Source organism: Pithys albifrons, chromosome 4 (assembly GCF_047495875.1).
Source record: "Pithys albifrons albifrons isolate INPA30051 chromosome 4, PitAlb_v1, whole genome shotgun sequence".
NCBI lineage: Eukaryota > Metazoa > Chordata > Aves > Passeriformes > Thamnophilidae > Pithys > Pithys albifrons.
The window spans coordinates 63,341,400-63,354,397 of record NC_092461.1 but is presented as its reverse complement, the minus strand read 5'-3'; the positions used below and the strand labels follow the sequence as shown (position 1 = coordinate 63,354,397).

At 34.9% G+C, this 12,998-nt stretch overlaps 1 protein-coding gene across 4 annotated transcripts in view; it reads left to right on the top strand.

Annotated features, from left to right (window-relative positions):
- Window positions 1-12,998, top strand: part of PREX2 (phosphatidylinositol-3,4,5-trisphosphate dependent Rac exchange factor 2) — a 180,054-nt gene that overhangs the window by 96,745 nt on the left and 70,311 nt on the right. For 3 of the 4 annotated variants that reach the window (XM_071554396.1, XM_071554394.1, XM_071554397.1), the window contains exons 21-26: window positions 2,139-2,256; window positions 3,084-3,268; window positions 4,206-4,367; window positions 8,007-8,229; window positions 8,579-8,786; window positions 12,711-12,890. In XM_071554396.1, the coding sequence (XP_071410497.1) occupies window positions 2,139-2,256; window positions 3,084-3,268; window positions 4,206-4,367; window positions 8,007-8,229; window positions 8,579-8,786; window positions 12,711-12,890 (1,076 nt within the window). The remainder of the gene's footprint in view (window positions 1-2,138; window positions 2,257-3,083; window positions 3,269-4,205; window positions 4,368-8,006; window positions 8,230-8,578; window positions 8,787-12,710; window positions 12,891-12,998) is intronic. The other variant, XM_071554395.1, reaches the window with a different exon arrangement.

Here is a 12,998-nt window from a genome sequence, read left to right as displayed (position 1 = left end):
TGTAGACTTCCTATGTATATTAGTGACATCCAGTGAGGATTATTAATATTGACTGGTGTGAATGCCTTGACATGAAGAATTTGTCTTTTTAAATTCACTTGTATAGCTTGGAGTTTTTCCTATACAGAGTATTTATTTCAATCTTAAAAGGTTGCTGGTGACAATTCAGCAGATCATAGATGACTGAAAAGAAAAGCTTAATTTAGGATGTAGTGCTATCAAACACTACGGGAGAACTGTCTACACTGAAATAAGTGGTAGTATTCCTACTAGTGCCAAGACAGCTAGAATTTCATTTCCTATTCAGAAATTGGGGGATGGGGTTTATTATTTGGCATTTAAATATGAATTTCTCCTGTTTGTTAAGTACAGTATATAGGCACATCATTTAATTAATGCAAAGATTGCAATCTCTCTTGTGGTTGCAAATTGCATAATTGAAATGGGATCTTTTTCTGTTTCTTGTATCTTCTGCTTCTTGGGGTAAGGAGTCTTCCTGCTTGCGTGAAGCATGAAGTTTCATTTCAGATTCTTGCAGTGTGAATGACTGTGTAACTTCTGTTGGACAATGTTTGTCTTCTTTCTGTCTTGTCTGAATAAAGAAAACTGAGAGAAGATTTTACTTCTTGGAATTACAATTTTTTTGCAGTGATACTAATCATGGTGTGTCATTTATGCTCAGTTTGTTCTTCTGTAATGCTTTTGAAGAACATGGCTCCAACTCATAATGCATTAGATCTTGGGTTAACTTTTGAAAGAGAAGCTTTCAGTTTAAGTAGGTTAGTATTTCCTATTAGAGATTGATATGGCAGTCTTGATGCTGCCAAGCAAACGTGTAAGAATCCAAAAATAAGCAACAAGCTTTCAGGAGTACCTATAAAGAAGTGTAGGCTTCAGGAGTATTCCTGTTGATCAGCTTCTGCACAGGGTCTTTTAACAATCAACAGAGAGCTCTAAAATTTAAGTTTTTTTATTAAAATATTTCAGTGCCATTGAGTGAAAAGCAAGGCATAGATGAATCTATGAAACCTAGAGAGAAACAGTACCTTAATCATACAAATATTTAGTTGTCTAGGATTAGTTGGATAAAAATAGCAGCTGAATGTTGTATATTAGCAAAGGATAATAGCATGTGTTTGACATTTTCCATGAAGATTGTAATGTTTAGCCTAAACTTTTGCCATCTTTGCTTAACTTTGAATTCTACAAACTTCTTTTTGAAGTCTGAATTCAAATTTGTCATAATCGTATCCTTTATTCTACTGTAGCTGTTGGAGAGGGAATGATTATATGACTGTCAAGCTTGTTTTGACATATAAGGGGCAAAGAAGATTAGTCTGGAGATGCCATACATGATAAACCCTTCCACAAAGGTGTGATGGACACAAGGCTGAGTCAGAGACTGGGGAAAACAAGATGTAAGGCATACACATGGCTTCTTCATAGGTTGTGTGACCCATGTAAGCCACCATTCCTGTGCTCATGTGTCACTCAGTTACATAAGATGGTGGATTTTTAGAGCCTGTGATTCTATTCTTTTGGGTGGGTTTTCTAATCTAGGGGAAAAATAAAAAGCAGCTAGGAAAATATGTGTAGTAAAGGCAAATGCAAGTAACAGAGGCTGTAATACATGGGTTTTGTGCTACTGAGATGTGGGAGATAGATTAACTGGACATACTCTATCATTGGTTGATATTCCATAGTATTTTTCAGTCGATTTAGCAAGGCAAAATATTGTTTCTCTTAATTTTTTTCACAATTTCTCGTCTCCAATATTTTTCATTTTGCAGTTTGATTTGAAATGTCTTAAACTATTTTTGGCAGAGACACGAAACTGATGGATGTCATGCTGTCACAGATTTAATAGTGTCTTATGGCGGCATACTCTGAAATAAAAAATAACTCCCCCCAAATTCTGTGGATGGTTTTATAGAATGACAAAATTCTCTGTAATTCTCAATTTTATTTCTTTTAAACTTAGACCTCAAAAGGCAATAAAGCTGCTAATAATCAGGGAATTAAAGCAACTGTTTCATGCTTCAGAACAGTGAAATACTTGCTATCAATTGCACTTATAAAGCTTTTGCTAACTGCCTTTTTTGTTGGTTTTTTTTTGTGATTCTTTTTTTTTTTTGCAGCAAGATTCTATACAATGGGTTTACAACAGCATTGAAAGTGCACAGGAAGATCTTCAGAAAACAAACAGTAAACCCTCTGGAGATGATGGAGGTGATGCCTTTGACTGCAAAGTAGAAGGTATGTGATGCTTGTTTGATTTTGTTACTCAGAATGCCGGTGTAGTAGCAAGGAAAATATAGGCACTGGCTTTGTTTTCAGAGAAGAAATTTTGAGCAGACAGTAAGATGTGTTTTACATAAGGATTTCCTTTCTTATGTATTCTAAACATATACATTTAACATGCTGTTTTGTGAAAATTTTTATCTTTCCCATTTAGAGAAAAAGCCTCTGTGCCCCCACTTTGGGGCAATCTGTCCCATTTTCATTAATAAAATACATAATCCTAAGAATTACCTGATTTATTTTCACCACTAGTAATAATTTATGGCAAATTAGATATGTTAGTCATTACTGCATGGAAAATAACAAACCAGCCATCCTTTAGGCAATTAACATTTAGACAAAACTCATTCTTATGCATCTTGGTAATTAAAGAGACAGTTAACATGTGAACTGTTTTTATGTCCTCTGCATAAATGCAGATTTTGTGGTTTCATTTCTGAATGTTGATACTTCTCATGGTAATTTTCTTCTAGTTTACTTAGAAATTCCCAGTTTTCCCTTTTTTTGTGGCTTTTTTAGTATCTCTGGATTATAAATGAAATTGAATTAGTCCCTTCAATAACTGTAAAGAGACACTACAGCCTGTTTTGCAGTCCATTATTTTAGCATCTATAAAGCTACTGGTGTTCTGATTTTTAAATCATTCTGCTGGTAGCCAGGGTTTTTTTTTTTATGAATGTTTTTGAAATAAAATGATCAGAATATATCTGTTTTGAGAATGTTTCTCTGTGTCCTTTTAATGACCAGCACTTGTCTACTAATTGTTACTTTGTTTTGTCTAGAAGTAATTGATAAATTTAACACTATGGCAATAATTGATGGGAAGAAAGATCATGTGAGTCTGACTGTTGACAATGTTCATCTGGAGTATGGAGTAGTTTATGAATATGATAGCACAGCTGGAATAAAATGCCATGTCTTGGAAAAAATGATTGAACCAAAGGGATTTTTCAGCTTGACTGCAAAGGTATGAAGTGATTTCTTGTATGTGGTAATTCTTACTATGCTGAATACCAATGGAGGAACATGTGTCTTTTTGTTTTTATTCTTAGGATTATGTGTATTTCATTTAAAACCTTATAATTGGTCACCTTAATGTCTCTGACATTTTGAAGGGAGTTACTTCTTGCACCAACATCATGAGATTTACTAAAGCTGGTCTAGTCAATACTTGAAGTCAATGGCCTGAAAGATGTTAATTCTTGCTATAGTTACAATTTCTCATAAAACGTTTATGGTGTTACTTCTTAACTGCTTAAGAAATATTTTTCACTTGTATATGAAGTAGTAAAGAGAAAGTACTGTATACTACTTTCATCTCTTTAACATGCCTTTTGTTTAATTTTCTCTTACCATCATTTGCTGGTGTTATTTCCATCATATCAAGACTTCAGTGTTTGCTGGGCACTATGGCTTATTCTGTGCCTTATTTCCTGATTTTGTATGCAGAATGTACAAGAGGATAATCCTCAATTTTCTTGTATGCTTTTTCAATGTGTTGACATTGCTTTACTGCCAGACCAAGTCTTTCCTACAAGTAATGAATTAATTCATCACCTTTACATAGCATGTGCTGATAAGTAAATACAGGAGATAATGTGTTTCAGAGGAGCCATAGTAGTTATAGTAGTAGGAAATTAGTAGCAAATTCATCATCAGACAATGTCAAGAGAAGCCAAATAAAAACACTTATTCGTATAACTTTGCAGGGAATAGATTTAAAGAAAGTGCTTTGCTTCCCAAGTTTCATTCATTGTTGTTATGCATCATTGGCTGTAATGTTAGAAGGCAACTGATTATCAGACTTTTCAGCTCTAATTGTAAGAGATGATTAGTAAGAGGTTAAGGGCAAATGTTAATCAACTTTATTTCTTAATATACCGCTTTTGTTTTTATTATCTTAGATTCTTGAAGCTCTGGCAAAAAGTGATGAACATTTTGTGCAGAGTTGCAACAGCCTCAGTTCATTAAATGAAGTGATCCCCACCGAGCTTCACAGTAAATTCAGTGTCATTTGCAGTGAGAAAATTGAGCATATCTACAGAAGAATCTCTAGCTACAAAAAGGTATGACTGGCTTGTCCAAAGCTTGGTTATATTGGTCTTTTAAGGTGAAAACAAGGGAATGTGTTACAGTTTGAATAACTCCTCAAAATGTTTATTGAAATGGCAAAAATATGGCTGAAAGTTTAGCTGTTTTGATGTGTGAATGCTTTAACTGATTAAGTGCATCAATTGTTTTCAAATCATCATCCATACTGTATCTTTTCTTGTTTGCTGTGTTCAGCTGTAGATACAATCAGTTGCATATTTCCACAAAGGGCCCATCATTCTTTTACTCTAGGGAATTTGCAGATGTTAACCAAAAATGAAGCAATAACAACAGAATTGGTTTTTTCCTTCTAGTGCATCTTAGTTTTAAATACCAAATTGTTACCCTTTTATTCATCTTTTATGCCCTTCAAATTTTTATGACTTTTTCTAGCATGAGCATTAATAGTAACATCTGTGTAAATTATTAGTTTAACTTGATTTAATAAAGCATTATAGCATGGAAAAATGGAGAAGGTGCTGACTTTCATATGCTTGAGATCTAAATTAATGAGATGTGATTGAATAAATAGCCTAGACTATGACCTCTAGTTTCTGTCGGTGTGTATCTCTGTAGTTGTTTAACCAAACATGCCATAAATGAATAAACCATTTGCCATTATGATAATGCAAACTTATTTTCTCATCCAGGCTCTTAGTTCCTCTGTCATATAACCTAATTTTGGGAGTGTGGAATTATTCTGAAGTAGGCTCAAAATTACTCAAAAGAACTTCCTGTGCCCTCATTTCAGTTAGGGATCTGAGTTGTGACATTTACAAACTGGCATTTACAAGTTGAATAGAGAAGCTTCACACATTTCTAAAAGTTGCATGGAAAAGAGTGGATAATATTTTCTTATTTTTCAAAGAAAAAGTAGGGAGAACTGTTAGGAGTATCTGTAGCTTCAGTCTGATGAAGGCCAAAAAGCAGCTTGTCAAAGACTTTTGAGTGTGCTCTCTGACTAGGAAAGAATAAACTGAGTTAACAGAGACATTAAAAGGATTCTGACACTGCATTAGCAAACATCTGATCTCTCTCTTGTTGGCTGAATTACAAACCTCTATGTTTTTAAAAATGAAAATCACCAGTTTTCACATTAATAACTAGAGTTCAAGTAACAGGTGGGCAATTTACACAATTTCTATAGCTAAAAAAATTGACTATGAAATACAGTCTCTATACAGGAGGCCAAGACAGTAAACGAAATTTTATTGTGTTTGCTGGATTTCAAACAAATAGCCTCAGTGAAGTTTATGTAGTCATATACTGCCTGGAAGCAGATATTGCTGATCCAAACTGCACTTTCAAGCTCAACTACTCAAAAATCAGTAGTTTCACAGTTATAGCTTTTAATGACAATTAGTAATGCAGTGAATTTCAGGAACAGATACATCATTTTCTTGGCAAGGTAAAGGTAACCATAGTTACAGGAGACTTTTGGAGGGCCTGAGCCCAGCTTGGTTCCTGGTTTCACTGTGGAAGTTTGAATTATATAAATAGAAGCCTCTTCAGTCCCTACTATTATTATTATCAGAACATTTTGCTCCTGATAGACCTCGAGTCCACTGCCATGAGTCCCAGATGTTTCTCAACACATATATGAAAAGAATTTTGGTCCTGACTTATGACCTGATTAAATCATAGCCAGGCATTTGGTCTCTGTGGAGCAGGATGTGTGGGAGATTGAGATGTGAAATATGTACTGCTCGCAGAAACATTTGCATCGTTGAATGTCCTCAGTGCCCTTCTTAGCAATTTGTACATTCTTCAGCCTTCAAATAATTCCATAATTGGATTTCTTGTAACCTTCCAGATCTTGTTGTGATCTAAAGATTTAAATGTAATTAACCCATCAAATGTTCATCAGGCTGAAGTAATATGGCACCAAAATAAACAGAAACTTAAGTCCCAGGACAAAGTCTTGTTACTTTGCGGAAGGGATGTGGCTTTGTTCAGCTGAAGTGTTTTGACAGATTGAATTTGTACTGACATTTATTAATGAAGGAACTTCACAAGTTAACTTTGAAATTATTCTTATGCATGAGCTATTGTCCCTAGCTGAGGTAGATCTGTGTAATATTTTGACTGGAGAGATGCTGTGATTAAAATACCAGGGATTTGGAAGTGATTACATCTTGCTGGAGAAAACTCTGTCCTAGCAACAAACCCCACTGAATAAGATGCATATTGAGAAGGATCCTACTTGTGACTGACAAGTCTCTTTTCCAATGAAAGAGCTTGATTGCATGATTTTTATGATTCTGAAGTAGGTGTATTTTCTGAGAGTCCAAATTTAGTACAGTTCAATCTTCACCATTTTGGGTTGACATATTTTCATTTTAAACCCCAAATAACTCTAAGCCGATTCAAGATTCTGCACGAAAGTTTAGATGTTAGAGTGAAGGAGTTGTGGCTTAGCACTGTATTAGAATTAGACCACAAAACAGAGGGAAAAAACCCATTCCTTATTGCTGAGCTGATATATGGCAGGAGAAGAGATGGTGGACTAGGGAAGTCTGTAAAATATGGTGTTTGCAGTTTTTATATGCTAGTGTTTATCAGCTTCCTGGAATAATTAATCAAAATAGAAGAATGGTTGAGGCTGGAAGAAACTGCTGGAGGTGTTGTCCAGCCAGCCTTGCTTAAGCAGGGCCCCATAGAGACGGTTGTCCTGGATCATCTTCAAGAAGGGAGATCCAAAAACCTCTCTGGGCAACCTATGTCAGTGCTTGATCACCCTTACAGTGAGAAATTGTTTCCTGATGTTCAGAGGAAACCTCCCATGTTTCAATTTTTGACTATTTCTTCTGGCATTGGGCACCTCTGAAAAGAGCCTGGCCCTGTCCTTGTACATTCCCTTCAAGTATTTGCTTGCATATATTGATGAGTTCCCCTTGAGCTTTCTCTTCTCCAGGCTAAAGGCTCCCAGCTCTCTCAACCTTTTCTTGCAGGAGACATACTCCAGTCCCTTAATCACCTTAGTGGCCCTTCACTGGGCTCTTTCCCATAAGCCCATGTCTGTCTCTGAGAAGCCCAGATGTGCACCCAGTACACCAGATGTGGCTTCACCAGTGCTGAGGAGAGGAACAGGATCATCTCCCTCAACCTGCAGACAATGCTGCTTCTAATGCAGCCTAGGATATCATCAGAGAAGATTTCATCCTTCCTGAATACGAAATTCAGAACTCATAGTTTCCAATTCTGTCTTTATTATAGCTTCAGAAAAAAATTGCATAAATTTTTAGAAGACATTGATGTCTATGTCAGCAGGTGCTTATAAATGTCACATGCAGTAGAGCACTGGATCATAATGCTGTTCCAGACTTTCCAGAAAGTTACTAAATTTTTTATTATGTTCCATGAGAAATAAATTATATCTCTTTGTTACAAAGCTATTTACATATTAAATTATCGTTTACTTCAAAAGACAACCGCTTAAAAATATAAAATGAAAAATATTTTTCTTTCCCTTGTAGAGAAGGCCAGAAATTGAGGTAAAGGATGGCTGAAATATTTTAAGCTTTTGTTTTCCAGTCAGGTACACAAGTATTGTCAGCCAAGTGCTGACACATGAAGAGCTACTAATCAAAATTGGTTTTCTTTCTCACTTCTAGTTTTCAAGAGTATTAAAAAACAGAGCTTGGCCTACCTTCAAACAAGCTAAGTCAAAGATTTCACCACTTCACAGCAGTGATTTCTGTCCAACCAATTGCCATATTAATGTGATGGAAGTGTCTTACCCTAAGACCTCAACTTCTCTTGGTAGTGCCTTTGGTGTACAGTTAGACAGCAGAAAACATTCTTCTCATGGAAAGGAAAATAAAAACACTGATCAAGGTAAGTGAGTTGAGATTGAAAGAACTACTTCCAGTGCTTCTGATTTGGAGTCTTAAAAGGTAATTGGTTTAGGTTTATGGCCCAAATATGAAAATTAAGGATAAGCATCTGTGAAATAACCCTATTTTTGAAATCTAAGTTTGTTTTTAAAGCATAATAAAGGCTAGTCATAATTTCACAATAACTTTTTCCTAAATAATTTGATTTTACTATGCAAATAAAATGCAACATTAAATAATTCATGAATTTTTAAGCAGGAAAGCATTTCAATGTCTGTTATGTATTTCACTAATTTCAAAATGTATTTTGGAAAAAAGATAATGATGTAATCTTTTTGGATTATTCCCAGATAAACTGAATCCCATGATTTATGTCCAGCATACCATTACTACTATGGCTGCCCCTTCAGGACAGTCTCTTGGCCAGCAAGAGGGCCATGGTCTGAGGTACCTCTTAAAAGAAGAAGATTTAGAAACACAAGATGTCTATCAAAAATTGCTATTCAAATTACAAGCTGCTCTGAAAGAGGTGGAAACATGTGTCTGTCAAATAGATGAGTAAGTAAATGTTAACATCTGGACTTGCCTTTAAGTTTTCCATTTAAGATAATGATAAATCTGGGTATTGCTTTTATATAGTGTAGGAATCAATGTTGACTTCTATTAAAAAGAACTTAAGTGTAGGTAACATTATATTTATTTTTTCCCAGTGACCCTGATTCTTTTTTTCACAGTTTAGTTAAAAGTTTTCTCTAGAATGTGGAAAAGCTAAATATTTTGCCATGAGAAAAATGAGGGACACATGTCGTCTAAAATTTTACTAAGAATGGAAACAAGGGGCAGAGGTATAAGAATAGCTTTTATTGAACTCTTCATTTATTGCTGAATAGTCCCACTGCTGAATTTTAGGCAAGGTGTTGTTTATCTATAGGAAGAATATTACTTTTTTAGACATTATTGAAAAACAAATTGACCCTAATGAAGAACTATGGATCAAGGGAGAGCCACCCTTGACTGATTAAGACACTTGGCATCACAGTTTGTCCTGATTGAGGACACAGATTTATAACTTTCTTTTCCATTTGTGAGGTAGATGGGTGGACTGCTGGGGTATTTGCTGTCTTGGTATAAGAATGAAGAAGGGTGAGAAGTATTTCTGTTTCAAAAGATCTCACATGTAATGCAAATGCCATAAATTTTACCTTTTGAATATATAAATAACATAATTTTTTGAGTATAAAAGACAATCTTTCATGGTCTTCAATTTGGAAAAGTGGTGTGTTGTTGTTTCCCCTGTTATCTTGAAGACTGTAGAGTGGTTTTTTTTGTTCATGGTTACTTAAGAATGGGATTTTTTTTTTACTGTTCTAATAGTAATGTAATAGTTACATAGTAATAAGTAATTGTAGCATTTTACATACTGAAGTGGGAAAGAAAGCAAGAGTTGTCTCATTATTTTTAAGAAAATGTTGTTTCCCCTTCCTTGACATAGATCTGCTCATTCTCATACTGAAGATGAAGTCAGTTACTTAAATTCACAATAATTCCAGTGCTGGGGTGCACTTAAAAATTACTGTCTGTAAAGCCTGTGTTGTTACTCTTCCTCAAGGAAGTCAGAAAATTGTATATGGGAAGTTTAGTCAGTATTTCAGGAAGTTCCAATTGCTAGTCTGCCACACCTTTCCTTTCTACTCCCCTGAGCCTGTGATGCAAAAGCACTGGAAATTCTGAGCCATTCTTTCATATCTGTGTATATATAAATAAACATGCATATGTTTACCTATTTTGTGTACAGAAGTGTATATATATATGCATATATTCATTTGGAGAGTCATACAGTTATGACAGTAAACAAGAAGGTTCACTTTTTCCTTCCCAAAATTTCCTGTACACTGACCTAGTCTTGTATAAGGTGCACAGATTTATTTAGCAAGATTTTAGCTTTGCCTATTTGTAAGACTGAGACTTTTCATGCTTTATTCTTCATGGACTTTTAATGGACTGCCAGAGTGTAATTACTGTGAAGAAAAGTAGTTCTATACAGGAATCAGAATAGCCAAGGGACCTTCTTGAAAGTGCTGAAGAGGGAAACCAGGACTATTTGGGTGAGAGCAGTTCAGAAGTACATGGTATATTGTATTTCAACATAGAGCTACGAATTATCTCAAGAGAAAACTTAGGACTTCTAAGAAACAAAAGATAGAGTAATAGGATAATCCAACTGCTGTGCTTTAATTAGAAATATTTGTACTTCAACAGCTAGAAGGAAATGCTTGAACATATCAATTCTTGAATTTTTTATAAAGGCATTAGAACTTCTGTTTTCTGTAAAGTCAATGCCTTTATTTGCCAAGTTGCTTATTATTATAAGGAGGATTGCAATAAGCAACTCTCATTATTATAATTTTCTCAGGACAGGAAATAAGAACATGGTATCACAATTCTTAATTTATATAATATTGTATGATAGAAAAATTGGACTACTAAATGACTCTGTTATAAATTAAGAAAAAAACAACCAACCAAACAAAAGTATATTTAAGCATGATTATTGGGCAGGAGTTGTGTCCAGGTTTTGGGTTGTGTGTTTTAAACTCCCTGAATTGGGTTTCTAAGAGAACTTCAGTGAGCTCAGGGACTACCAGCTCCTGAACTCTATTATCCAAAGTTCCAGTTTTCAGTCATGGTAGTTCAGCAAAATTTTTTTCCTTAGAAAAAGTGCTGCCTGCTGAGAGCAAGGGAAATGCTCCCTTAGGAAAAGCTCCAGCTACCTTAATCAGTCTTTTACTGGGCTCTTGGCAGCAGTGACTAAACAGTCAAATAAAAGAAGAGGATATAATAGTCTGTCTGTGTCTTGACAAATAATTACTCAGGGGAAGATATTTTCAGGAGCTGAAATTGCAGTTCATTATGCTTGTTTCTTACTCTTAATTATTTTCTTGCAACAGCAAAATCCACAAGAAGTTACCAGAATGAATCTGCCCAAAGCCCATTTTTACTTTTTAAAACAAATAATAATGGGAACACAAGAACAACTAAAAGTATAGATTAATCCTTGTCCTTATCTCATCTGATCTTCCAGCAGGCAGTAGACTACATGGTGTTCTCTAAATGGAACTTTTGCTTTAAGAGCAATATTAGAATCTGTCATGAATTTTTCTAATCCCTTTTTGAACCCAATTTATGTTTTTTGTATTCAGAAAATACGTTTTATAGGTATGAAGAACTCATTTCCCAAGGTTTACACTTTTGTAACACATTCATTTTAGGACAAGTTGAAGAGCACACATGCTCTAGCACAAAGAAGGACACTTAATAGTGATGTAAAACACGGGGCCTGTCTATCTTCCCTTGCTCACTGAACCTTGCAAACCAGTGGCTTAAGTGATTGGAAAGAACTGAGTTGCACTATCTCACTGATATGAAGAGTTGAGCCATCTTGTAGCTGAAAAGATGTCAGTCTAGGGGATGGGTTGGTTTCAAATCCAGTGAAATTTAATCTTCAGTATGTTTTAGTTACAGTCCAGATCAGTATCTTTACCCATATGTGGGATAAATATCTATCTGTCTATTCTCTCCAGAAGTAAGAATTATATGTAACAAAAAGATCTAACATAAGTTTGAATCCTGCTATGTATTAGGTAGAAAGTTTGCCAGCTGATCACTCTGACAGATTCATCAATATAACCCTGCTACTGTGTCTAAGTTAAAAAGCTTACTTCATTGTCTATTTATTTCAGATAGTTAGTAGTTTTTTGCAAGAAAGTTGGAATGTTAGTTTGAGAATGTCATTCTAGTGGAGTGAACAATAGAAATTAAAGGACAATTACCCATTATAGCTGTTCTGATCTTGAAAGTAAATTAGAACATCACAGTATGAGTTAATAACCCCAAAATATGAATATTTTGCTTTCAATATCTGTGCTTGTTCTAAAAGTAGCAGTCTGCACTGTTCTCTCTTCTTGGCTGGATGTCACTTTTGTGCTCGTCACAGACGCTTGTATATGAATCATCAGTTTTACTAGTGGTACTGGCATAGACATTTTGAATGTCAGGAAGTACAGAGAGATATTCATAAAGATCCTTACAATGCCCTAGTGAAATGCTTTGTGATGCAGTGTTTCTTTGGTGCGTTGTCTTGATTTGTGCTGAGAAGTATATGATTCATGTTTAAAAATAGTTAGGTTAATCTCAAATTTGATTCTTAAGTGTTCAAAAATGTGCTATATTTCTTCCCCAGTTGAAATCATTACCTTCATACACGATTGAGTATTAACTAAGGCTAATGGCTTTCACTTTTAGACTTGTAAACAGCAGAATCTGTCGCTTTTCCATTGTTTCAAATAGATATGGACTGAATTAAGATCTTCCCTTCACATATTATAGAATAGTAGTTGAAGGATGGTGATGAGACATTTTGTCCTGTTGCTAGTTCACTTTTGAAAAACCTGAATTTATCTTTTTTTTCCACTTGTTTCACAGCCTTCTTTCTTCAATAACATATTCTCCCAAATCAGAACGTAAAACACCTGAGCCTTTAATACCAGCAGACAGTGATAATGAAAAGGGTGAAAGGAATGGGAAAAAAGTCTGTTTCAGTGTGACAGGTGATGAACAAGAAGATTCCGGTCATGATACCATCAGTAACAGGGATTCTTACAGGTAACTTTATGAATAATATTTTTATTTGTCAGCTGAATCAAACCTGGAGGTTTGTAGACTATCAAGTGTTTATGAAGACTATCAGAATATAGTGATTCTGACTTTTCT